Source organism: Zingiber officinale, chromosome 1B (assembly GCF_018446385.1).
Source record: "Zingiber officinale cultivar Zhangliang chromosome 1B, Zo_v1.1, whole genome shotgun sequence".
Lineage (NCBI taxonomy): Eukaryota > Viridiplantae > Streptophyta > Magnoliopsida > Zingiberales > Zingiberaceae > Zingiber > Zingiber officinale.
In genome coordinates this window covers 17214-43854 of record NC_055986.1, presented here as the reverse complement: position 1 = coordinate 43854, position 26641 = coordinate 17214, and the positions used below count along the sequence as shown (strand labels likewise).

Sequence of the window (26641 nt, the reverse complement as noted above, 5' to 3'; positions counted from 1 at the left end):
TTTAATAGCTGGCGAAAAATATCATCGCAATATTATGTCTTGTGCATGATTATAAATCTAAATCATTGAATTTTAATAAAAATTATTTTATACAATTTTTTTTAAAATAGAAATCAGAGGCAGAAAAATAACTTTTTTTTTCTTCTGAAGAATAATTTAGAATTGAGAATTTTAGGCAAAAGCCTTTTGAAAAAAAAGGCATAAATGAAAATCATTCCCATTAATAAATGAGCATTTTTTTATTCGTTCAGGACATTCTCGTAAATACGCCAGTTTTTGTTGCCCTCGCACTTGGTCGTTTTCCCGCCGAAACCACGCCTCTCTGAAGCTTGCCCTACTCTCGCAGTCGCACCGCCAATTGAGAACAAGCGACCTCTCTTTTCCTCACCTCTCTCCCACGCTCTCGCCGACTCGTCCCTGTTTGATTCCAGTTCCGTTTCGAGCATCGATCAGGGGAACGAACGCGAAAACGATTTCGGTCCCCTTCTCCTGGTTTCTCGGAGTTGCCATTTGATTTGTATGATCGCTAACATTGGATTTGTTCTTCATTTTTGTGGATTCTATGAGTCCGTTTAATGAATTTAAAGTTCATTTTGGAGTAGATAATATCTTAGGAAGAGCGAAATGGAGGGGGAGATGGAAAATAGGATCAAGGAGGAGACCGCCGATTCTCCAAAATCTGTATTGGAAGAGGAGGTCTGCTTTCTTTTCTTTCTCTCACGCCTCCATTTTTTTTAGTGAAGATACGGGTCCTTGTTATTTTTCCTGTTCATTTACGTGTCCCATCTCTACGAATGTTAGGGTTTTTGGTGGTTTGTCTAGTAGTTTGTTCTATCATTGTAACGAAGATCTTTTTGGCACATTTGAGAACTTTTTAATTTTCTGTGATTTTTTTATTTAATTATTTCAAATTTATTTCGCTTGTGGCAGGGGATTTGTAACGTTAAAAGTGAGCTAGCTGTTAGTGAAGAGAATGAAACCCCCCAGATCAATGTTGAAGACGATACTTGTCTGCCGCTAGAGCTTGAGGCCAAGAATGGGGATACTTTTCTTATTACCGAAACCATGGAAAAGGAGGAGAATTTACTACGTGCTAGGGCAAAGGAAGAAAACTTGGAGCAGGAAGTGGCAGAGAATGCTTGGGGCTCCGAGCTGCGTTTTAGCAAGTTGGATGAACTGCTAACACAGACTCAGCTTTACTCACAGTTTCTTCTTGAGAAGATGGATGCCATCACATTTGTAATGCCTACGTTACGATTTGTGTTGATGTTTACTTCCAATGGTCCACTGACTTTTCAACTCGTTGTCTTGATTAGCAGAATAATTCCGAGAACACTCCTGAAGTAGAAAATGAGGCCAAAGGGACGAAAGGGAATCGTGCACGAAAGAGGAAGGCAACCACTCATTACAATAATGTGAGCTAAATTTACATATGTTCTGTTCATTTTTTCTTTTAATTGATATTTAATTTAAATATTAATACATGATTGCTTGTAGGGATGACACTGATGATAAACCTTTAGAGTGAATCTTTCTATCTCAAGATCCTCTAATGATGAGCTTTCATAAACTATATGACATTTTTGACAAAACTTTTGTTCTTTCAATCTTTCTGGTCTGATTTCATCTGTTCATTTTCATGCCTTACTTTTTATGAACTTAAATTTATTCCTAGCACTATTTTTTTTTTTTGTTTTCCAGAGTTATGCTTTAGCACATCTATGCCTTTTGGTTTACCTAATTTAGTTAGCAAACTTTTACTGGATAGAATATTTCATACACTTCTTAAACATGTAGTCTCTGAGTCTGTTCATCTGCATAAATAGATTTTATTCATGGAGGTAATATTGATTTATAATGAAATCACAGAAAACATCATCCTAGTTTGTGGAACCAGCTTTTTATCTAGAATGATTCATAAATATACCACTACTTTCACACATGTTTTTTTTTTTTTTGGGAAAGAAGATGCTTTTCTATTTATCTTCATATTTCATGCTGTTTGTCTATGTGATTCATTGCTGTTTAATCTATTTTCTAAGTTATATTCTATTTTGTTTATGCTGATTGTCAGAGAAAAGCCAAAACTGCAGTTCGAGCTATGCTAACAAGATCCCAGGAAGCTGTTACTCCTGAAGATACCAGCCTCACAGATGAGCAGAGGGCTGAGAAAGAGCAAGCTGAGCTTGTTCCCCTGGTGACTGGGGGAAAACTGAAGCATTATCAAATTAAGGGCGTTAAGTGGTTAATCTCATTGTGGCAAAATGGTCTAAATGGAATACTAGCTGATCAAATGGGTCTTGGTAAAACCATTCAGACCATTGGCTTTCTTTCTCACCTTAAAGGAAAAGGTTTGGATGGACCATATATGGTCATTGCTCCTCTTTCTACTCTTTCAAATTGGGTGAATGAGGTCTCTAGGTAAGACTACTTTTCTCTTCTCTATAATATTTCTGTCTCTCAGCTAAATTTACATGTCAGGTTTGTTCCTTCCATGACTGCTATCATATATCATGGATCAAAGAAAGAAAGGATGGATATAAGAAGAAAACAGATGCCCAAAGATATTGGCCCTAAGTTCCCTCTGATAATTACTTCATATGAGATTGCACTATTTGATGCAAAGATTTTAGCTAAATATAAATGGAAATATGTTGTTGTGGATGAGGTGAATTGAGAATAAAAATTCATTCTCTTTCATAATTTGATTTATTTATGTTCTTATGAACTTAATAATTCAATGCCTTCTTTATTTCTTTATTTTTTTACAGGGACATCGGTTAAAGAACAATAAGTGCCTCTTGTTCCGAGAATTGAGGCGATTGCCAATGGAAAATAAGCTTCTTCTGACAGGGACACCTCTGCAGAATAATTTGGCTGAACTATGGTCATTATTAAACTTCATCCTACCTGATATTTTTTCATCCCACAAGGAGTTTGAGTCATGGTAAGAATGCATTTTTAATTGTGTTATTGCTAAAAAAATGGATTGACAGTGCAGTATACTATGTGCACCAAGTTGGTATAAATATGGCTTGACTTGGATCACAATTTTAAAAATTTATGCATAATAAATTTGTTAAATAATTGATATGGATAGATTAACAAGGAGCTATAGATTATTAGCGGTTTTCTGCTAGGTGCTTTCTACATTTCAGCGTATTTTATTCTATCTCATTGTCTTATGTTTCTTTCAATTTTTAGTAAATTCATACTAATTTTCAGCTAATTTATTAGAATCCTTAGATTTTTAAAATTTCTCCGATCTTTATAAGATAGCCAATTTCTAGGGAAATATCAGATTGATCTCTGCTGATACCAACCCAACTTGTACAATTCTTAGTTAGTGATTTTGTCAACTATGTGCTAATGAGTTCAGTAAGCTCTCTTATTTAAGTGGATTGTTAAAAGTCATGTGAGAGTGATTCTAATCTTAAGCATCATTAGTCGTTTGAAGAAGACTACATGAGTGATGACATAACCAACTTTTGCTCTCACATGCTCAGATCAAAGATGATTGTCAACTATGAGTTGTGCCTTTGGTTTTAGTGAGAATATAATGGATAAAATTGCGATATCTTGCTTTAGTTCCATAGGGAAATTGTGGGCTAAGAAAGGGAATTCACATATTCTTACTTGAGTTAGCTACTAATAACTTTTGCTCAAGCATAAGTTCATCTAATATGCAGTTACATCATTAGAGCTATGGAGAACTTCCATACATAAAGTTGTCATCTACCTTGCTCATACATGTCAGATAAGACTCAGACACTGGCACAGAAAATCAGCAAACGACACTGCGATCAGTAATTAGATGAAAAAATTTAGGAACAAATGTATCTGATATTTGGATCCACACTTATTATGTAACTGCATAATCATATATGTTTTATTATCACATAAATATAATACTAGATATTCCTTCTTAAAAGTCCAGATACATGTCTTTTCTATGAAACAAAAAGGAAAAATATTTAAAAATAATTAGTAAATTGTAAATTATGTATTTATGTTCAAGCAAGTAATTACCCTAGCATGATGCCAAATATTAAAAATAATTTCCTACAAAAATATTGTAGGAAACATGTCTACGATCAAGTATTTATTGCTTAGAAATAATTTTATAGTGTTCCTAAAACTATTGGAATGCAGTTTTTTCTTTAGTCACTTATGACTTAACAATAGTTGCAGATGGCAATTGTATTTGTAGGAAACTAAACAATATAATTGCAAATGTCACCTGCATTTGTTTGTAATTATTACATGCAGACAGTATTAATTGCATGGTGGGTTTAAAATACATAATTTTCTTTACATTTCATTATATGATCAATCATGCAATGGTTGGTGCTGTACATGTACTGTTGCTATGCTTGAAGCACTAAAAGTAATTAGTGCAAGAAGTGTATAGATCTAGAATTTTTCTATCACATTTTCATCATCTGCTGCAAATTTTCTTCAAAAATTTGATGTCCCTAAGCTTCTATTGGTTATATAGCTAGTGTTTTTCTCAGATAAATTTTGTTACAAATTAAAGTCTTGTGTGATACATGTCTCCCACAAAGTTGTCTATAGCTTTGAATATTCCTAAAATTTTGACCTGTCATCCTATTGGAGGTTTGATTTTTCTGGGAAGGGCAATAGTGAGAGCCAGTCAGAAGAAACTGAAGAAAAGAGGAAGGTTCAGGTAAATTGTTAGTTGCTTTAGATATTCTTTATTTATCTTCTGCAGTTACTTCTAATCAGCTTTTATGCTTTTAGGTGATCACTAAGCTCCACAGCATACTACGCCCTTTCCTCTTGCGAAGAATGAAAGAAGATGTAGAGCAGATGCTTCCCCGCAAGAAGGAGATAATCTTGTATGCCAACATGACTGAACATCAAAAGAAAATCCAAGGTCACTTAGTGAATAAAACTATTGAAGATTTTTTGGAAAAGGAATCGGAGAATGGTAAGTTTATTTCACATATCAAGTTTGTTAGTTTCACTTAATGGAACTGAAGTGGAAGCATTGAATAGATACATATAGAGGCCATGGAGATATTACCTTTTGTTCCTTGCTTCACTCTTCTAGTTTGGTTTCCTTACTTGTGAAGTCCAAATGTACATTACAGTGATTTGGAGGTCTGGAATGAAAGGAAAACTGAACAATTTACTTGTTCAACTAAGGAAGAATTGCAACCACCCAGATATTTTAGAATCTCCATTTGATGGGTCTTGTAAGTATTATAAACTCTTGTTTTATTTGTGGCAATTGCTGATTGAGTAATTATCTTTTTCTGCCTTGCTGATTAGATTTCTATCCACCGGTTGAGAAACTATTAGAACAGTGTGGAAAATTCCAGTTGTTCGACAGATTATTGGCTTTGCTACTTGCTCAGAAGCACAAAGTATGCTTGGTTGCATTTCATTTCTTGCTGGTTCTTGCCTGCAAGTTTCTCCTGTTTAACTAAATGGAGATGGGTGTTGCTTCTAGGTTCTTATTTTTTCTCAGTGGACAAAAGTTTTGGACATCATTGAATATTACTTAGGTGAGAAAGGGCTTGAGGTTTGCAGAATTGATGGCCATGTTAAACTGGATGAAAGGAGAATTATGGTGAGTATCATTCTGCTACATAACATAATCTCTAGTATCTTACATATTCCTTTAAATTCCTAACATGGGAGTTTTCTTTCTGATCATCTTTGTTCTAGGAAAGATTCTGTACAGTTTTTAGTTTTAAAAATTACTTGGTTTCATTGATCGTCAACATCTATTTTATTCTTATAGATGAGAAGGTAAATATATATATATCATCAAAATGCACATCCATACAAAAGTGATCCTGAAATTCCTTATGTCATATCTGACAAAGTGTCAGATCTTGAAGGCGAACCATGATCGCGTACATGTACCAACTCGTATACCATCTATCAGTGTCTCCTCTGTACATATTGGTTGTAAGCCCATCCTTAGTACTAGGGATTGAAGCTGAGGTATCATCCAACACTGCTTGTAATTTCTGTCCATGCTGCTCATGCCCTCGTATCATCAGTGTTTGCACTGTCCCTGTGTCCTTCGCAAGCAGGCGCCCCGCACCTCTTCCAAGTCTCTCGCATCTCCCATGTATTCGCGTGAGTCTTCGGTGACTCCACATCATCTCGATCCATCTCCTCCCATGTCATGGATCAGGGCCTATGAAGTCACTTTGAGCAAGTGACAAGCTATCAATGGATTTAGTGTGCCTTTACCACGAGCCTTTTGTTGCGGGCTAGATAGGTCTTTATGATGGACCTATGCACCCTCCTCGGCTTTTTTGGCAAAGTCCCAGCTATAAACGAATTTGATGTTGTCCGAGAACATTCGAGTGGGCTTTGATAGTCAACTTGTTCTACATCTCTAAGGACCTCGAGGTGAGTAGCTTAGAAAATTTATTTTCTACATTTGAACTTAATGAATTGGGATGTGCAGGCTTAAAGAATAAAGAAAAAAAGACGGCTCAAAATCTAGCACTGAAGGCTAACTAGAAAAGCGAACCAGATTCAGACACATCATTTAACAAAGATGAAGCCGCGTTTATGGTAAGAAAATTTGGTAAATTCCTTAAAACTAATAAATTTAACAAGTTGCAGACTAAGAAATATTCACGAAGCAAACGAAAAGTGCGATGTTATAATTGCCAAGAAGGGCATATAAAGGATCACTGCTCAAAACTGAAGGACAAAGAAAAGAATAAAAGATTGATTTAGATAAAGCACAAAAATCTAAAGGCGACATGAGATGAAATGATCATCAGAATCGGAAATTGAAGGATACGCCCGAACTTGCACTGATGGCAAGCCACCAAGAAGACGATGAAGCGAGCTCATCCGAAATGATCATCGAGAGCATTGACGAAGAGGGAGCCACTTCAGAAGGAAGTAGCAATACAGGGGATCATCGGATAATAAGATCGACAAGGTAAGTCAGGTACGATTTCTATCTCCGGACAAATTATATAAATTTATAAAAATACTTTCTAAAAATTCCTGTCAGTTAGAAATTGAAAATAAAAAATTTAAAAAGGAAAATGTAGAATTAAAAATAACATTAGCAAAATCTTGTTGATTAGAAGATTTCGACAAGTTAAAAATTGAAAATGAAAAGTTAAGGGATCAAATAGAAAAATTTGAAAAGAATCAGTTATGCATATATGTTAAAAATTCTAAGAACTATCCAGGGCTAAATTGGTATTTTAAATATTAAAAGGGCCAAATTAGAAAAAAATCAAGAAAATGTAGGAACCTATTTTGTGTTCTAAAATCATGCTTATGTTAAATTTTCATACATGTGTTAATTTTAATTAGCCTGAATATTTTATTTGTATGCTTAAAATTGTCTAATTTTTTTAAAAAATTGTTTTGTATCATTTCTTTTCGAAATTACTTAATTTTTTTTTGTGAAAAAGCATTTTATTACTTATTTGTAGGAAAATTTTTAAAATATTTTGACCGTTAAATAATTTTCTATGAATTTTTTACCAAAATATTAATTTTTAATATTCAAAATTTTCAAAAAGTTAATCTTCAAAAATTTAATTTTTTTAAAGATATAATTTCCGTTTTACATACTGAGAAAATGTTGCAAGAATTTTTTAGCTCAAAATCTATTTATTAGGCATTTTTTTACAAATACATCTCTCTGTATAAAATAATTTATTATTATTTATATTAATTTTATTTATTCATGAAAATTTTATCACTATTTTGGATAAGTATGTTTAATCGTTATAAGATTTTTTAGAATTTTTCAATGATTAAAAATAATTTTAAAATTATTTCTTCCAAAATTAATTTTTAAATCATAAAAATTCAATTTTTCAAAAAAAATAATTCCCAAAATTTTTTCTAAGTGTTAGTCACTATTTGTGTAACTCTTAGAATTTGTACCCCTACTTTTAATGTGATCAAAAGGGGAGAGTTATAGATTAAGTCTAGGAGGAGGTACATTTTACTTTGCATATTAAGTGTTTTAATTTTGCATATTTATTAATTGCATAGCATGATTATTAATTATAATTATTTTATTGTTTTTTTTAAAAATTTTTAACCCTAACTTAACTTGGGTTCATCACATACAAAAGGGAGAGATTGTAAGTACCTCGTGTTAGTTTTGATGTGCTCAACCAAGTCAAGTTAGGTCATGTGTATTTGATTCTTGTGTCTAAGTGTGCAAGAGCTTAGGATTACAAGAAGTTGACCGGAAGACGCAGTGTACGAGAAGGGTGGCACGCGAATCGAGTTGACAGGCTCGGTGCATCTAGGGAACGAGAAGCTGTGAAAGAGTACGTCGGTGGAGCGAGAAGGACGGGCGAGGATGAGAAGCCGGAGCGGAAGGCTGCTCGAGGAGAAGGTCGGAGTTGAGTTCGAGTAAGCTCAACTCTAAAAGGCCGGAGCATCACCCAAGCTATCAGAGACGAAGTTAGTGATCGGAGAAGGCGTTGGACGATCAACATGAAGCTGATCGATCCGAGCGCTCGGACAAGATGGTCCGAGTGCCTAGAGTCTGGACCACCAGGGTGCCCAAAGGGCGCCTAGTCGCAGTAGATCACTTTTCGGGTCCACGTCAGTAATGGTCCGGGTGGTCGAAAATGGTCTAGGCGCTCGGACATGAGAGAATTTTATTTTCCAACCAAATCATGGAGACAGAGTTTGCTTCGCTGGGGCGCCCGGACCACGCCACGTCAGCAAATAGTCATTTCTACTAGTGAGCCTATAAAAGGAAGCCTGGTGCTCGACATTCCATACAATACTTTTTGTATTCGAAGTTGTTATTCTGTTCTCAAGTTTCTATGCTGTCAATGTCCTGTACGAGGCGCCTCTGACTTGTGTCGAAGGAGTCTTTTAGTTGAGCTACATTTGCCTTTGATTAGCAATCTCCCCGGTTGCAAACCAAGTAAATCTTTTTATCTTGTACTTTTATGCATTTTAGTTTCTTTTATTAAAGTATTTATCTTAATCAAAATCGTAAGTTTCGAGAAGGGTATACTTGTTTTTTCAGGGCAATTCACCATCCTCTTACCGGCCGCTCGGGACCTACTACTAACGTGGTGTTTATAGCTTTTTTTAAAAACTTTTTATTTCAATGTCTATTAAGTTTCCTGTGTGTGGCTCATTATCAAAACCATCAAGCCTTTGTTATTATTAAGGGAATCAAATCCCTAAAACTTGTGTATATAATTCTTTTAGATTTATAGCTTGGTCTTCTTGGTTTCGGTTAGTATTGTAAAATTAGTCATCTTAACCAGTTGACCCAACATATATAGTTCCACATCGATAACATTCTGAGTTTTCTATCTCCAGTGGCAGTTGAAAAGTAAGTAAATTAAGGTAGTGTTAGGACAAAACATAAACAGGCATCAATTTAAGTTGTATATTATTCATTAAATGTAATTTCTTGAGATGAGTATTTTCATATGCTACGGTTTGTGTTATTAACAATTTTGATTATGGTGCTTCTTTGATTATTCTGTTTTTGTTCATCGTGTTTCATTACATATAGATCCTTGATTGTATTCTTATTCTCTTGTCTATTCAATCACAGATAGAGACTTTCAATAACGAGAACAGCAATATGAGTATTTTTCTTCTCAGCACACGAGCTGGTGGATTGGGCATTAACTTAACTGCTGCTGATACTTGTATCTTATACGATAGTGATTGGGTAACTTGCTTATTCTCTAATTTTTCCATTATAGTTTCTACAATGTTGATTATTGACTTTGGTTAACTGACTTTGCATGGAACCCAGAATCCTCAAATGGATCTGCAGGCTATGGATAGATGTCATAGGATTGGACAAACACGACCTGTGCATGTGTATAGGTTGGCAACATCGCATTCTGTAGAGGTAGGAAAAGCATGAACCATCATCCTTCTCCTGTATATCCTACATAAGATAGCTTATATTTTTGTGCTTGCAGGGTCGGATTATCAAGAAGGCTTTTGGAAAGTTGAAGTTAGAGCATGTAGTTATTTCTCAAGGACAATTTCAGCAAGAGAGGATCAAACCTAATACATTAGAGGTATAGCTTATTCTATTATTGTTCTAGTCTTTGATCAGTGGATTCACTTTGGTATTACAATGTCCCAATGCAATTGAGTAATTGTGGTTTGTTGCCTTTGTTTGCACTAGAACTTTACTTGGATCTGCAACTCTTCATGAAATTCCTTAGTATCACACTGAGAGCTATTGAGTTTGCAGTTCCATTTCCATGCAGCAGAATATTCTAAAAGCTTAGAATGCTAACTGCTTTCTAGATTTACACAACTAAAGAAAACTATTTTGCCTAGTGACACAAGAACCTTAAAAGCTGACTGTTTAGTCTGTTTGCACTAATCTAGTTCACCATATGTTTAGGAATCAGAACTACTGGCACTGCTTCGAGATGAAGAAGATCCTGAAGATAAGCTGGTTCAAACTGACATCAGCGACGATGATCTATTGAGAGTCATGGATCGCAGCGATCTAGTAGATCCAAAGGATGCCAATGGGGCATCTGGTACCCCTCTTCCTCTCAGAGGACCTGGTTGGGAGGTGGTATTAACTGCCAAAAGTGGAGGTGTGTTGTCGGCGCTCGGGAGCTGATTGCCAATTGGAGGGTGGTTACATCTGCTTTTTGTCTGGCTGTCAACCTTCAAACTTTGTCCAACCAATTCTGAGCCTTTCCGTTGGGATGCATCGTTCTCTAGTAGAGATGTGTTCGTGCGTTGCAATTTTGGCAGTCAAAGTGGCATGTGCAACACCCATCGATATTTATGTAGTGCACATCACTCCTGTGCTTACGAGCCTCCACTGGCTGACTTGCATGTTTCATAAAAACGGAAACTTTGGTCTGAGTTCCTCGTCAGTGTCTCTTATGAATTGGTGCTGTCGTCAATTCTGATTTTAGATGTGGTCTTTGAAGATGGTGATTTAATTTTGAAGGTGTGGTCTTTGGATTTAAATGCACTCATTTTAATGGAGCTTGAATTTGGCCTTAAAATATTCAACATTATCATTTTCATTTAAATTTTTTCTTAATTTAAACGAAATTAAAATTAAAGAGCTAATTCGCTATATTTCTAAATGTCAGATGCTTGAGTATATACTTTGCAGTGCTTCCATTATCATTAGCAAGAAGGCGGCCAAGTATCTGTACGCGAGAGAAACAACATGAAAGACTAACATAAAGATATGTATATTGCACAACTCAGTTGACTATGTTAAACTCTATACAATGCATGTGCAAAAAAACAAAACCTGCATTGCATGTCGATGAAGTTGAATTGTATGCAGAGGAACAAGCCCGTCCCTGAATTGGGCAAATACATTCAATGAACCATTTGCAACCATATGAAAGAGAAGTTGAAGTGGAGTGCCTTGAGTGCACTACCTGTTGCAAAGGGGAAACGGAAAACAAATTTCACTTTAGATTCACTTTAGATCCCAACAGGGGTTGAGTATGGTATCTTCTGCGACCAATAACAGTTCCATAAATAGATGACTAGGGATCACACACACCTATTGTCCGGCGTCCTCAGAAAACCTGGCATCAAATGGGGCGGAGGCATGGGGATGTCCTGCGGCGGAGGCGGCGGCGCCCGAGCCATGCTGGAGCTCAATAACGAGCCATCGGACAGCCTTGCTCATCTGCTCGAGTCGGACGGCGCTAATCGGTGTGATCCCAGGGGTCAGAGGAGCAAGATGTGGGCAGGCAGACGAGCAGGGAATGGCATAGTGCGAATGCCCTTTAGTCCCACATCGGGTGCTTCTACGGCCAATGGGATGGAGGTTCTTTATAAATATGCGTCTAGGTTAATGACATTTCTTTAACCCGTCCTGTCGGGGTTGAGGATCGACTGGTCTATGATCGTATAGAGACGGCCGGTCGTGCCGACGCCACGATAGCGAACACTAATCTCAAAGGCGAACGGGGCGCATCCTACTTATGGTGTTTCTTCGTTCGTCAATTTTTGGATGGGCAGCCTTTCGTAGGCGCCCTTTAATGATTCAATATATAAATATCTTAGTTAGTTTTTGTTTCATAGTGCAGGTTCTTTATTGTTATGATTTAAAATATTGTATTAATCATTTATTTAAAAAATAAATTGAAAGGTTGATAATTTATCTTTATTAAACCGGAGAGCAGATCTTCTGATCCGCAAATAGGGAGCAGATCTCCTGGTCCGCAAATTGCGGATCGGGGATGGTTCACTACATGTGGACTTTGATTTGAATGAACCCCATTTATTTAAAGATGGGGTCCATTCAAATCAAAGGTCCAGATCAGTGGACCATCCCCTGATCCGCAAATTGCGGACCAGGAGATCCCGCCCCATTAAACCGTGAGCTTGATTAATCATTTATTTAAAATAAAAATTGAAAGGTTGTTAGTTTATCTTTATTTGTTCTTATTCAAAATAATAAATTTGTCTTTATTAATTTAAATTAATTAACTTTTATTTTCAATTGTGTTCATTATTTGTACGATTGATGAAGCCGAGTTAAGTTTTGGAGTAAGTTTGTTTGAAGTTTTAGAGTGTTTTAAGTTTGTGTGATAATATAGATTGCGTTCAATTCATTTACAATTCTAATTACTAGTCTCAATATCTATTGAAAAGTTTAAATCATTTAGGATCCTAATTATTTGATTAATTCATCCTTTTATTGCTGCAGTCTTTATCTATTTGGATTATTATTCTAATAAATTTTGAGGTTAATTTTTAATAGTGTAAAATGTAGTGAATGCCCCTCTTGATTTACCCCATTCTTTCTATTGTTAGATCTAATTCAATATATTGTTGTAAATAGATGTGATTTAGTATTGATGAGTTTTAATATATATATATATATATATATCATAAAAATATTTATTAGTTGTTTAAACAAATACTTCTTTGTTTATTGCACGTTTACCTATTATCTAAATCATGCAAAGGGACTTTAAAAATGATCAAATCAGGTATCTCATACCCATTTTGTCCCCTTACATATTTCCCAATGGATTGCTACATTGAGACATTTTTTTAAATCTTATTTATGTTAAAAAAATTACTATTATTAGTATATTATATAAAATTATAGTTGAGAACATGGATTTAATCAAGGGAATTAAACGAATAAATAGGATTTAGTTCTATTTCATTTTAAATTATTTAGGTTCGATATTGACTTAAATCGAAATCTAATTAGTTTCGATAAATCATTGCTCTCAATATATTGTGCCAAATTGAAGTTTGAGATCATGGACATAATTAAAAGAAGTAGATAAACATATAGAACTTAGTATCATTTCATTTCATTTCGAACTTTTTATATTTATTAGTTGATTTTAATTAAAATCGACTGATGAAGTTTTGAATGAAATCGAACGAAGTTTTATGTCTTTGTCTAATTATTCTGATTATATTTATGTTTTCAAATTTTAATTTAGTACAATACATCCAGAGTAATAATTTTTTAAATATCAATTAAATTTTTTTTTAAAAATTAATCAATTATTATATTGTAATAATCAATTCGGCAGATTTATATAAGTTAGTTTTTGAGGAGCCCAGAACGCGTCTCGAAATGAACTTTCTACCGGGGACCACACATCATTGTTCCTCTAACCATCCTTTACCCACATGGAATATGCTGATATCCTTCCAATAACGTTACTGGTGAACCACTCGGTGGCAATCGGCAAGTCGAAATGGCTTTTGTATTTTTCGTCGCCCTGCTCCTTCGAGTGAGACTCACTCCATAAGCCGACTCCCAGATTAATAAATTCGTTGGTCTGGAATCTGAATTACTTATTTTTGTAAAATTAACCAATAAATTTAGTTTATCTCAAACTGGCCCTCAATGCAAGCAAGTGTTCGTAAATTATTGCTGTCCGTGTTCAAGCCGCCGGTAATTTTAATTGCATAATACTACTACTACTACTATTATTCAATTGTATAAACTAAGATTTGTAAGTTGATTATAAAAATTATGAAGATGGAGGCTTCTTGTATAATATTTCTGCCGGCCAGGATCACTCATCACCTTCCGTGACCGTGGGGGCCTCCCTGCTCACAAGAAAGTGGTTGCTTACAGCTTTTGCTTACCGCCAGGTGGGGGAGACGCGGGGCCCGCGTCCTCTCTCAGCGACGAACAGGGAGGGCGCTACCCGGCCATATTCCTTGTGCTGAGCTTTCCACAAATCGCCTGTGGGCCCGTTTTAATCGGGATTAAAGAGCGATTCCGTATCTTTTTCTCTTTTCGTTTTCTTTCCTTTTCTAAGGGTGCACTCGCACTTGCTCTGAGTAGTGTAAAGTGTAAACAAGCCAAGTGACGAGAGGAAGGGGGCGCTTAATAAAGAAGTGAGAGGGGAGTAGGGCTGACGATGACCTTTCCCGGACGGCAAAGGGCGGAGACGGAGTCGGTGGCTGCGGCTTGCGGGGATGCGTTACTGGCGCCGCCTCAGAAGGTCTCGCGGCGGGTGCTGCTCCGGGTGGCATCGGTGGCGTGCGGCGTGCAGTTCGGATGGGCGCTCCAGCTTTCGCTTCTCACCCCCTACGTGCAGGAATTGGGGATCCCCCACCAGTTCGCAAGTCTCGTGTGGCTCTGCGGCCCTCTCTCCGGCCTCCTGGTGCAGCCCTTCGTCGGCCACATGAGCGATCGTTGCGCTAGCTCGCTAGGCCGCCGCCGGCCCTTTATAATCGGCGGAGCCTTTTCCATTGCTTTATCTGTGCTCTTGATCGGCTACTCCGCAGATATCGGCCGCATTCTCGGCGATACTGGCGGAGGGGAGACAAAGTACGGGGCGATCGCCGTGTATCTAGTTGGGTTTTGGCTGCTCGACGTGGGGAATAACACTACACAGGGCCCGTGCAGGGCTCTTCTTGCAGATCTCACAGGTTCATCAATGTTTATCCCTCTCGTTTGATCCTTCTTTAGTTTACTATTTTTTTTTCCTTTCAACTTTTTCAAAGGTGGTTTTCCGATTGCCGGAAATCCTCCTTTGTGACCTTGGTTGTCCGTACGCCCTAATTTCGCCTAGATTAAGACTAAGTAAAAATGTCGACTGACTTCCGTGGTTGCTATTGACATATCCTTCAGAAAGCGGTTCTAGTTTGGAAGCAGAGAAAATTTTCTTAATTTGGTGCAACCTCAAGGGCCGCTCGTGGATGGCTGTAGCAGACACTGAAGTGGGTGCTTTAATCTGTTGGATTGTGATTCGTAAGATATAGGAATAGCCATGTTAAGGACCGCTTATATCCCTCCTTCGATCCCTTTTGTTCCTTTTCCATCCTCCCAAGTTCCGAGAAACATAACATAACAGAATTCTAAGTTCTTGTAAAACTTCAACTCGATCTTTTAGTTTTTAATATTACTATTTTGTCAAAATAAACTACAAGATTGTAGCACAACCATGATTATATAGTCAAGCATATAAGTTAGCTTTGTGCATGGTTGATTATAGTAGGATTGATGTATTGGTTGTTGGGAGTTGAACACCCTCATACACGACAAAAAATAAGAATCTATTTTAACTCGAACATGGAGCAGCAAAGCATAAGATAGAGAACAAAATAAAAGACAATAAGATGACAATATTTTTTATATGGGTTGACATGATTGCCAATATCAATGACACAACAATAGAAATCTCATTAGGTATCACCAATCTTAAATGCTGCACCCACCCACATCACATTGATGCATACATAAGAGAAGGTCACATACATAAATGCATGCATAAATGAGATTGTGTCCAAGAGTGCACATGACGATTGGGAAAGGGAACATGTCTCCAATTTGATGTGTGACTGGAAGGACCGGTTAGCACTATCACTAGTGAGTCATGTTGACCAAATCTGGAACATCAGTTGGGTTGAAACAACAAGGAGATAGGTTATGAAAACCATAGCCATGCTAGGGTGTATTGGTCTTGCTTCATGTTATTTTCTACAAATCCCATGATGGCTGTTGGCTCTATAATCATGGTTAGGGAACTACCCCCTCACCCCATTGGGTCAGCGTGGCTCTTACAGGCCTTAGAGCAAGATCACTGAGGACCCCTGAAATATTAGCTGATCCTTTGTATTATTTAGGCTTGTATCCTTCAGTGAGCAAGCCTAAAATTAAAATTCATATTTGATTCAATTAACTACTGAGCCACGATCAAATGAACTTTGCCCTTTGAGCTGCTCATGAGTGTTTGTCATGTTTGCTTCCCAACCACTTTTTCACTATCTAATTTTAGTTAGTCCATAATTCTCTAACTGTTGTACCATGGTCCAACCACTGCTATGATGCAGTAGTTGAGATAGCCTCTAATGAAGAAATTGGTTACAAAGTCAAAATTGGACAGTAGCATCATTTATGCAAGTCTGATCCTTTGGCAAAGAAAAATATGAATCCATAAACCTCAATAAGCTAATTAATCTCAAACTTTTCATGTTGTTCCTGCAATTTCAGGGAAAGATCATAGGCGAACTCGTGTAGCTAATGCTTACTTTTCTCTCTTCATGGCACTGGGCAACATACTTGGCTTTGCTACTGGTTCTTTTAGTCATTGGTATAGCATACTTCCCTTCAACGTCACTTCAGCATGCAGCATAAGTTGTGCCAACCTCAAATCTGCTTTTCTTCTCGATGTTGTTCTTCTTTTGATCACTACTTGTATTAGCGTGTCATCAGCCAAGGAAATTCCTCTTTCTTCTGCTAACAGAGTTACGACTTCTGTTGGAGATTCATTAGTGCAGTCAGATAATGGACATGAGGCTTTTCTATGGGAGTTAATTGGCTCTTGCAGGTATCTTACGCTGCCTATTTGGATGGTTCTCATTGCAACTGCACTTACTTGGATAGGTTGGTTTCCCTTCACCCTTTTTGATACTGATTGGATGGGTCGGGAGATTTACAAGGGAAACCCAGATGAAGGGCAAATGTATCAAACTGGAGTGAGAATGGGGGCTACTGGCCTCATGTTAAATTCTATTGTTCTAGGTTTTACTTCAGTGGTTTTGGAAAAGCTCTGCAGGAAATTTGGTGCTGGCTTAATTTGGGGAATTTCCAACATTGTCATGTTCTTTTGTTTTCTTGGAATCCTTATATTATCTTCTCTGGCAAAGAATACTGATTACCCACCAAATGGACTTCCTCCGGGTGGTTTTGTTATTGCTTCACTTGTTATTTTTACAATCCTCGGGGCACCTTTGGCTGTAAGTCATTTTTGTGACTGTTCTTGGTGTCAGTGGAATTCCATTGCTACTTGTTTAACTATTATTTTGCAGGTCACCTACACTATTCCTTATGCAATGATTTCTGCACGTATAGAGCCTTTGGGGCTTGGCCAGGGTGGATGACTCATCACTTCTTTCTCATGCAGTTTTCTTGTTATGTAATTGTTTGGCATTAACACCTTTTATTGCTATAGGGTTGTCGATGGGCATCTTGAATCTGGCAATTGTTGTACCTCAGGTAGACATTTCCATCTGCATTCTTCTTTTATTCATGGAATAATGATTAAATTATGATTGTTGTTGTAAACTTGCAGTTTTTACTGTGTGATATTCTCTCATCCTTCATTTTATTTAGAATTTAAGGAAATCAAGACATACAGTTGTTTGACTTTAATAAGAGATGCAAAACATTTATAGAGGATAATCAATTAGGTTATAACATAAATTGGCTCTTCACGTGCTTCATCATGGTGGCGTTGTGGTCCATGAGGAATATATTGGAAGTTTTTCTTTCTGTTAGGGGGTTGTCCTAGTGGCCCATAAAATGAATATGCTTCATCAAGGGGTTCAAAATTCTATTGCTAACTTTAGATCTGACATCAAAATTCTGATGTATACCATAAATCTACAAAGGTTGAAGGGGATATTGGGATGGATTTATCTTTAGCTGGGGATAAGCAGGAATATGTGTCAAAAGTCTATGCCATGTCTCTTTCGTTCGATTGTTTCAGCTTTCTAGAGATGTTTGACACTGCAATGATGAATAGTTGTGGAATTTTGTTGAAGAACTTTAGTGCCCTTTTAATTTCTGTTGGTTTTTATTTTGTCATTGTTGTTAAAGATAGATAATGATAGATATTATCCTGGTCATAAATAGATTAAGTTTTTTAAGAACAGGTTTTTATCATGCTAAAGCTTTTAAGAAGCTTTGACTGTAATGTTTACAATCTTTAGGGAACTTTAAGCCATGTTTCCTACCAAGTAGCTAGTTAGAAGCATGTACTTGAAAAAAACACTCATATAGGAAAAAGATTGAAAATAATTTCTATTTCTTTAGGGCATGTTTCCTATCAGGTAAGGAAATAAGAAGTCAAGATTTTCCCATTAGCACTTTGAGAAGAGGATTGGAAAGAAAATTTTAAATTTGAAAACTATATTTGATAAAATTTTATAAATGCTATATATATATATATATTAAAAATAATTTTATATTTTTTTAATATTGAATTTAAGATTGTTGACGAGTGACTCATATTTCGATGAAGGTTAATATGAGGGATGTCATGGAAGAAAAATCTGTGAACATTTTTTGTAATAAAATTCTGTTAAGATTTTATATAATAGAATTTTGTTATGTTTTTTCATAACAAATTCTGTTACGTTTTTACCGGATCTGGGGTTTAGCAGTATTTATAGGGATCATTGTAAACCCATTGTATAACAACAAAACACAAGAATCATTAGATGTGATTCTCTTGTGTAGAGAGAATTCTAATAAAGCTTTGGCCTTTTTGTGGAGTAGGCACGTCGCCGAACCACGGTAACTCTTTTTCTTTCTCTTCTTCTTCGTCTTCTTCTTCCACGTGTTTGCTCCTTTTGTGCATCTTTGTCTTGTTGCTCCGTGCGATCTCTTTTCTCTCTTCCTCTTCTTCCGCGATTTAGAGGTTGAGAGGTGTTGCCCCTCTCTTTGCGCAACAATTGGTATCAGAGCTATAGGTTTTTGGCGGATTTCTTCAACATGTCGAGGACGACTTCTGCGAAGTTTGATATGGTGAAGTTTGACGGAACCGGAAACTTTGGATTATGGCAGAGAAGAGTCAAGGACTTGATGGTGCAACAAGGCATGGTGAAGGCGCTAGGAGACAGAAAACCGGAAAGCATGGAGAAATCAGATTGGGAAGAACTTCAGGCGAAGGCAGTAGCAACAATCAGACTTTGTCTTACGGATGACGTGATGTACCATGTCATGGACGAGGAGTCACCGGTGGTAGTTTGGCAAAAGCTGGAAAGCCGGTACATGTCAAAGTCATTGACAAATAAGTTGTATCTCAAGCAGAAATTATTTGGGCTGAAGATGACAGAAGGAATCGATCTGAGCCAGCACATCAACGTATTCAACCAGATTGTAAGTGATTTGAAGCGGATTGATGTGAAGATCGAAGACGAAGACAAGGCGCTGATGTTGTTGAATTCTCTACCTTTATCTCCTACGTACGAGAATTTGGTTACTACGTTAATGTGGGGTAAGGAAACTCTCAAATTGGAGGAGATTACAAGTGCGTTGCTAGGTTTTCACCAAAGGAAGAAAACAAGCGATGAAATTTCTCAAGGAGAAGGACTTGTGGTAAATAGCAACCAAGAGTGTGGTAGGAGCAAATCTCGACATGGATATGACAACAACAACAAGACTCGTTCTAAGTCGAGAAGGAAGAAGGTGATCACGTGCTACAAATGTGGAGGCAAAGGTCATATCAAGAGAAATTGTCCAGATAAAGAAACATGTTGCAGAGAACAAAAGTAGTTTGGCAAAGTCTGCAAACATAGTTGAAGAGGAAAACTCAGAGAGCGGTGATGGAGATATGCTATCAGTTATGTCAAGTTCGGAGCAGCTGACGGATGCATGGATTTTAGACTCTGCATGTTCATATCATATGACTCCAAACAAGGATTGGTTTGACACCTATAGGGCAGTGGATTCTGGTTCAGTGTTGATGGGAAACGATGCATCATGCAAAGTTATTGGCATAGGGAATGTCAGAATCAAGATGTTTGATGGTGCTATCAGAACTTTATGTGATGTCAGATATATACCAGAGCTAAGGAAGAACTTGATCTCACTAGGCACACTGGATGGTATTGGTTGTAATTACAAATCAGTGAGCGGGGTAATGAAGGTCAGCAAGGGAGCTCTAACGGTAATGAAAGGACAAAAGGTAGCAGAAAACATCTACAAGTTGATAGGGACTACAGTTGTAGGTGGAGCCGTCTCGGTGGAGTCTGAATCAGACAGTACTGTCTTGTGGCATATGCGGTTAGGACATATGGGTGAACGTGGGATGCTAGAGCTTCACAAGAGAGATTTGTTGAAGGGTGTCAAAACGTGCAAGCTTGAATTCAGCAAATTCTGTGTTCTTGGGAAACAGAGCAAAGTGCAATTCAAGACGGCAACAAACAAGACGAAGGAGATTCTGGACTACGTACATACGAATCTCTGGGGACCGGCCAGTGTAGCATCACGTGGAGGGCACTTGTATTTTATGAGTTTTACTGATGATTTCTCACGAAAGGTATGGGTATACTTTATGCGTCACAAGTCAGAAACTTATGCAAAGTTTAAATTGTGGAAAACTGAAGTGGAAAACCAAACCGGAAGAAAGATCAAATGCCTTAGGTCAGACAATGAGACTGAGTACACGGATTCAAAGTTTCAGGAATTTTGTGAGCAACATGGGATAATGAAGCACTTCTCGGTTCGCAAGACACCTCAGCAGAATGGGGTAGCGGAAAGGTTGAACAGGACAATCATTGAGAAGGCAAGATATCTCAGGCTGAATGCAGGGCTTGCAAAGAATTTCTGGGCGGAAGCAGTTAACATGACATGTTATCTCATTAATAGATCACCAAGGGCAGCACTAGAAGGCAAAGTATCAGAGGAAGTGTGGACAGGGAATCAAATAGATTACTCTCATCTTCGAGTTTTTGGATGTCCAGCCTATATGCACATATCTAGTGAGGAAAGATCAAAGCTGGATGCAAAGTCAAAGCAATGCATTTTTTGGGCTACCAGAAAGGAGTTAAAGGCTTCAAGTTTTGGGATCCTAAGGCAAACAAGGTGGTGATCAGCAGAGATGTGGTGTTTGACGAGAAAGCTATGTTACAACGTACTCAGGAAGAAGGAAAGGAAACACCACAAAGCAACATAAAGAAAGATATTGTGCAGGTGGAGCTAGAGACTCATGACTCTGATGATTCTAGCTCAGAGCACACGGAGCATCACACTATAGCTAGTGGTAGAACGAGACGAGTCGTAAAACCACCCACTAGATACGGATTTGAAGACTTGGTATCTTATGCACTTATCACTAGTAGCGGAGACCCTACATCTTTTCAAGAGGCGATACATAGCTCTGAGAAGGACAGGTAGACGGGTGCTATGGCAGAGGAGATGGAGTCGTTGCATAAAAATCAAACGTGGGATCTAGTGGAACTTCTTGAAGGAAAGAAAGCTATAGGGTGCAAGTGGATATTCAAGAAGAAAGAAGTAATGTCAGAGGGAGAAGAAGTGAAATTCAAGGCTCGGTTGGTAGCAAAGGGGTATTCACAGAGAAAGGGGATTGACTATGAAGAAATTTTCTCTCCAGTGGTAAGACATACGCCAATTAGAGCGGTATTGGCTTTGGTGGCACATCACGATTTGTATTTAGAGCAAATGGATGTGAAGACGACATTTCTTCATGGAAATTTAGAGGAGCAGATTTTTATGTCACAACTTGAGGGATTTAGTCAGCCCGGACAATAGCAGTTGGTTTGTAAGTTGAAGAAATCGCTCTGGACTGAAACAATCTCCTAGGCAATGGTACAAACGTTTTGATTCATACATGATTCAAAACGGATATAGGAGATGCGAGTATGATTGTTGCATATATGTGAAGGGCTTTGAAGATGAATCACTGATTTTCTTACTACTATATGTAGATGACATGCTCATTGTTGCGAAAAAGATGAGAGAAGTTGACAAATTGAAGAGGCTACTGAGCAAGGAATTTGACATGAAAGATTTGGGAGAGGCCAAGAAGATTCTTGGGATGGAGATTCACAGGAATAGAGCTGCAGGGAGATTATGATTGTCTCAACGTAGTTATATGGAGAAGGTGCTGGATAGGTTCAACATGAAGAATGCAAAGTCGGTGAACACACCCCTGGCGCATCACTTCAAGTTATTCAGTACACAGTGTCCAAAGACGGATGACGAGATCCAAGAAATGTCAAAGGTTTCTTATGCCAGTGCAGTTGGTTGTCTGATGTATGTCATGGTTTGCACGAGATCAGATTTGGCGCAAGCAGTTAGTATGGTAAGCAAGTTTCTCTTAAATTCTGGTTGACCACATTGGGATGCAGTGAAATGGATTTTCAGATACTTGAGAAATACAACTGATTATGACATCATGTTCAGTAGACAACTGGAAGATCCTTTAGTTGCTGGGTACGTAGATGCAGAATATGCAGGAAATTTAGATAACAGGAGGTCTACTACAGGATACGTATTCACTGTGGCAGGAGGACCTATTTGTTGGAAATCTATGATACAATCTATTGTTGCATTGTCTACTACGGAATCCGAGTACATGGCAGCAGCTGAAGCAGTGAAGGAAGCTTTATGGCTTACAGGGTTGGTCAGAGAACTGGGTGTTCAGCAAAGTGGAGTCAAGTTGTTATGCGATAGTCAGAGTGCTATCTATTTGGCGAAGAATCAGGTGTATCATGCGAGAACCAAACACATTGATGTGAGGTTTCACAAGATTAGAGAGTTGATTGCTTCCGGGGAAATTCAACTTGAGAAGGTTCACACTGCAGACAATGTTGCAGATATGCTGACAAAGCGAGTGACCACAGAGAAGTTTAAGCATTACTTGAACTTGATCCATATTTTTAGATGCTAGAGGAAGGAAGTGTGATCCGGATGGAGTTTTGTCCAGATATTCGTATTCTTCGAAGGGGTGAATATTCGCCAAGGTGGAGATTGTTGACGAGTGACTCATATTTGGATGAAGGTTAAAATGAGGGATGTCGGAAGAAAAATCTATTAAGATTTTTCGTAATAAAATTCTGTTAAAATTTTATATAACAGAATTTTGTTATGTTTTTCGTAACAAATTATGCTATGTTTTTACTGGGTCGGGGGTTTAGCAGTATTTATAGGGATCATTGTAAACCCATTGTATAACAACAAAACACAAGAATCATTAGATGTGATTCTCTTGTGTAGAGAGAATTCTAATAAAGCTTCGGTCTTTTTGTGGAGTAGGCACGTCGTCGAACCACGGTAACTCTTCTTCTTTCTCTTCTTCTTCTTCTTCTTCTTCCACGTGTTTGCTCCTTTTGTGCATCTTTGTCTTGTTGCTCCGTGCAATCTCTTTTCTCTCTTCCTCTTCTTCCGCGATTTAGAGGTTGAGAGGTGTTGCCCCTCTCTTTGTGCAACAAAGATACATTGCAAGCAAGAGTTAACTTTCCAATCAAATCAGATAATTTAATAGAGGAAAATTGGGGAAGGACTTCTCTAGTCTTTTCCTCCCCTCCCTCATTTCTTGCCAACGGAAACAAATGAAAGAAAAAAAATTGTTGGATAAACCTTTCTATCGTCTTATAATTGTCTTGCTTTCTTTCTCTTTTGGGAAATACAACCTAAGTCCCAAATGCCAAGATGAGGATTCTTAAAATATGCTTAAATACCAAGAGATCTCTCACTGCCTTGGCATTTTGAGTTTAATTGGGAACCTTTTGTAATTTAATATGGTATTAGAGCCAGACCCTCACTTCTAAAAATAATCTTGGACCTCTTATAAGTTATGTTAAAAAAGTTTGATGTAAGAAGAGAGCATAAACTCTACCTTTAATCCCACATCTCAAAATTAGGGTTCTTAAAATGTACCAAGTATCAAAATGTTCCCCTACCTAACACCTTATCATTTTGAGTTGGATTGAGCTCCCTCTTGGATTTTAATAACCTCATCCTGAAAAGCTCAATTATTTGTTTTTAAGAAAATCTACAAGTAATTGATTATTTTGGTTGATCTTAGTTGAAAATTGTTATATCAACAAGATAATAGGTAAAACTAGAAGTATATCTTCTTATGCTCATCTCTTATCACTTTCATTAATACAATACTTTTTTTGAAAGGCAAGAAATTAATTAATTAATGTACCACAATTTTTACAACTTGTTTTAAATGTAGGTAACTTTTAAAAAATTTCATATGTAGCACAACGTACTCTAAAGACACTTTTTTTTCTTCAAATATAACATTTAAATTTCTATCAACAGACAATTAAAACAATGACATGGCACTGATATGATATTAGAACAGGTCATCATGCATATCAAAAATCAAATATGGCTATTTAAAAGTGGATTTGTTTGGTAATGCTATGAGAATTTTTTATGTTTCCCGGATCCTATATTGATGTGTGCAATTTGTTTGTTGACATCACTTCATTTTAACCATTAGAAGATGGAAACTCAGCGTTCTGTATTTAGAAAAGAGTACATTGTAGCAGCTATGAAAATTTTTAAAGGTTGTGATTATATTTTGGAACAAAGTGTAAATATTGTGCTAGATTAATTAATTAATCATATATAAAAATTTATTTTTATGTTTGATGTGTACTTACAAATTGTCCTCTATCAGATGGTTGTGTCTGTGGGAAGTGGGCCTTTGGATCAGTTATTTGGAGGCAGCAATTCACCAGCTTTTGCTGTAGGAGCAATTGCAGCTTTTGCTAGTGGACTTGTGGCAATTGTTGGTCTACCTCCTCGATCCATCACTACTCGTACCACAACTCTTCGAAGAGTTCAGAGATAAGTATTTCTATTTTTAACAGCTCCATCTAAATTGCAAAGTGATAGCTGCTGCACACAGAATTTACCTGCATATATGCTGTTTCTCCAACTTAATGTGATCTTTTCTAGTTTTCTATTTAAAGTTGTTTATTGCAGTTAACTCGTTTGAAAGAACAGAAACTAAAAGTAAGATGATTAATTATTGGATAGAGAAACTAATAAAAAAATTTCTTGCTTAAAAGCAATTTAAATGACCTAAGTGTTACCAATAGTCTCGGCTAGAGATCAAAGGAAGAAATCCATATCGTCAACCTTCATTCATGTCAAATGTATGTTGCGCTAAGTTACATTCTCATCCCCAAGGAATTAGTCCATGTGAAATATATATTATGTAGTGCTGTTTCGGGTTCAAACACTGAATGTCTTATAACGCTAGTCTTGTTTTCTGAATCCAGAAATGTATGTTTTGTTCTTACTATTCATGAAAAGGCTTATGTTAATAATGAGTCCATATATTTTTATGGTAAAAAAAGAGGACTGAGAAGGTTAGATAACAAGACAATTAGGTCACATCACAAGAAATGGTGCACTTGGTCCTACTTCGAGTTTAAGATGAACCCATTCTGTCCAAAATTACCTTTTCTTTTCCATGTTTTGTCCTGAGATTTTTAGCAATTGAAGTCATCTGGAAAAATCTATGGTAAAATATAGAATGATGGATTTTACACCAAACTAAATGTTCCAGTATGCTCAACCATACATCCAAAAAATCCTTTCTAAAATCAAATATCCATCTGCTGGATTTTGCATGCATGATTGCATGTGTTTTCTTCAAGTAATGATCTTTATTCCCAACAAGATAAGACTAGTGTTTTCTTTGATCCGATCATTTGATTCGTTTGCTTTGTTTTCGTTGATTATGACAACTGATAAACGTTTGGTAATTTACAGGAATGTGAACACATGATTGGCGTTTCTGTGATGTATTGTTCTTCATTGTCTCATTTATATAGAGATGGCAAGGCACTTCGTGGAAGCCCTGTTGTATCTGGAGATTGTTACATATCATTCAAGAACATCGAAGTTGCTGTTGGTGATTTGGTCAATTTTGGTCAGATGTGATGACCTCCAGCCCCAGATTGTTGTTAATCTCCCTTATGCAATAAGAAGCATTATATGCTAGTAAATTTTCGTGCAAATTGCTTGTATCCAATAATTATTTTCTGGTTCAAATCAAAAAGGAATTCCTTTTTATTCTTTATCCATCTTATTCTAAATTACGTGTTCTTGTTTTGTTATATGAATAGTTCAGCTTGCTGCAAGTTCTCAGCAGCTTGGCGTGTGGAAAATAACACTCTAATCACTCAAAGTCTGTTTGTTTGAAACTTGTCTTGCCTAATTATATTAGGCCAGTGCTTTTTAGCTTCGCGGATAATCCAGTGTCTCCCAATGCTTAGTTTCTCTGAGTGAATTGTGTCTGATCTGATTCAACCCAGTTTCTTAATTATAGATTGATTCTGTACTATTTTGGCAGTTGGTTTCTGTGTTTTGAAAAAAGTGATCTACTGCCTATTGAGCATTAAATCTAGCTGTCAATAGTCTCATCATCAAGTTAACATGCATGACGACAGAAGCTAGGCCATGACCAGAAAACATCCAGCTGCTTGAAGTTGCTCATCAAAATGGCTGGAGGTGATCCGAAGTGGGTTGAGAGAGGAGGGTTAATTCCCTGGCTGGTTCTGCTCGTGGGAAGTAAGCTAATTCTAATTGTTAAAGGCAAAACATATCATATTTACACTGCTCTAGCCTGTTATCACAATTAGCTAAGGCTAAACATAAATGGTTCATTAACGAGGAAAGAAGAAGAAA

General features: G+C 37.1%; 2 protein-coding genes across 3 annotated transcripts; both read left to right on the top strand.

The window, feature by feature from the left end:
* Positions 1–299: 299 nt before the first annotated feature.
* On the top strand, positions 300–11003 carry LOC122045331 (ATP-dependent DNA helicase DDM1-like). 2 transcript variants are annotated; one of them, XM_042605521.1, is made up of 16 exons: positions 300–517; positions 603–696; positions 931–1239; positions 1320–1415; positions 2075–2421; positions 2482–2668; positions 2772–2947; positions 4618–4687; positions 4762–4951; positions 5115–5219; positions 5296–5390; positions 5477–5596; positions 9563–9682; positions 9770–9868; positions 9942–10043; positions 10379–11003. In XM_042605521.1, exons 2-16 carry the CDS (start codon positions 625–627, stop codon positions 10604–10606), a joined length of 2316 nt encoding a protein of 771 aa, XP_042461455.1. In that variant the 5' UTR covers positions 300–517; positions 603–624; the 3' UTR covers positions 10607–11003. The 2 variants fall into 2 exon arrangements, with proteins under 2 accessions (XP_042461455.1, XP_042461446.1); XM_042605512.1 differs by having other exon boundaries at positions 1317–1415.
* Positions 11004–14258: 3255 nt separating this feature from the next.
* LOC122045323 (sucrose transport protein SUT2-like) lies at positions 14259–26033 on the top strand. Its single transcript, XM_042605502.1, has 6 exons — positions 14259–14883; positions 16448–17193; positions 17266–17329; positions 17409–17452; positions 24621–24790; positions 25724–26033. Exons 1-6 carry the CDS (start codon positions 14370–14372, stop codon positions 25737–25739), a joined length of 1554 nt encoding a protein of 517 aa, XP_042461436.1. The 5' UTR covers positions 14259–14369; the 3' UTR covers positions 25740–26033.
* Positions 26034–26641: the final 608 nt, after the last annotated feature.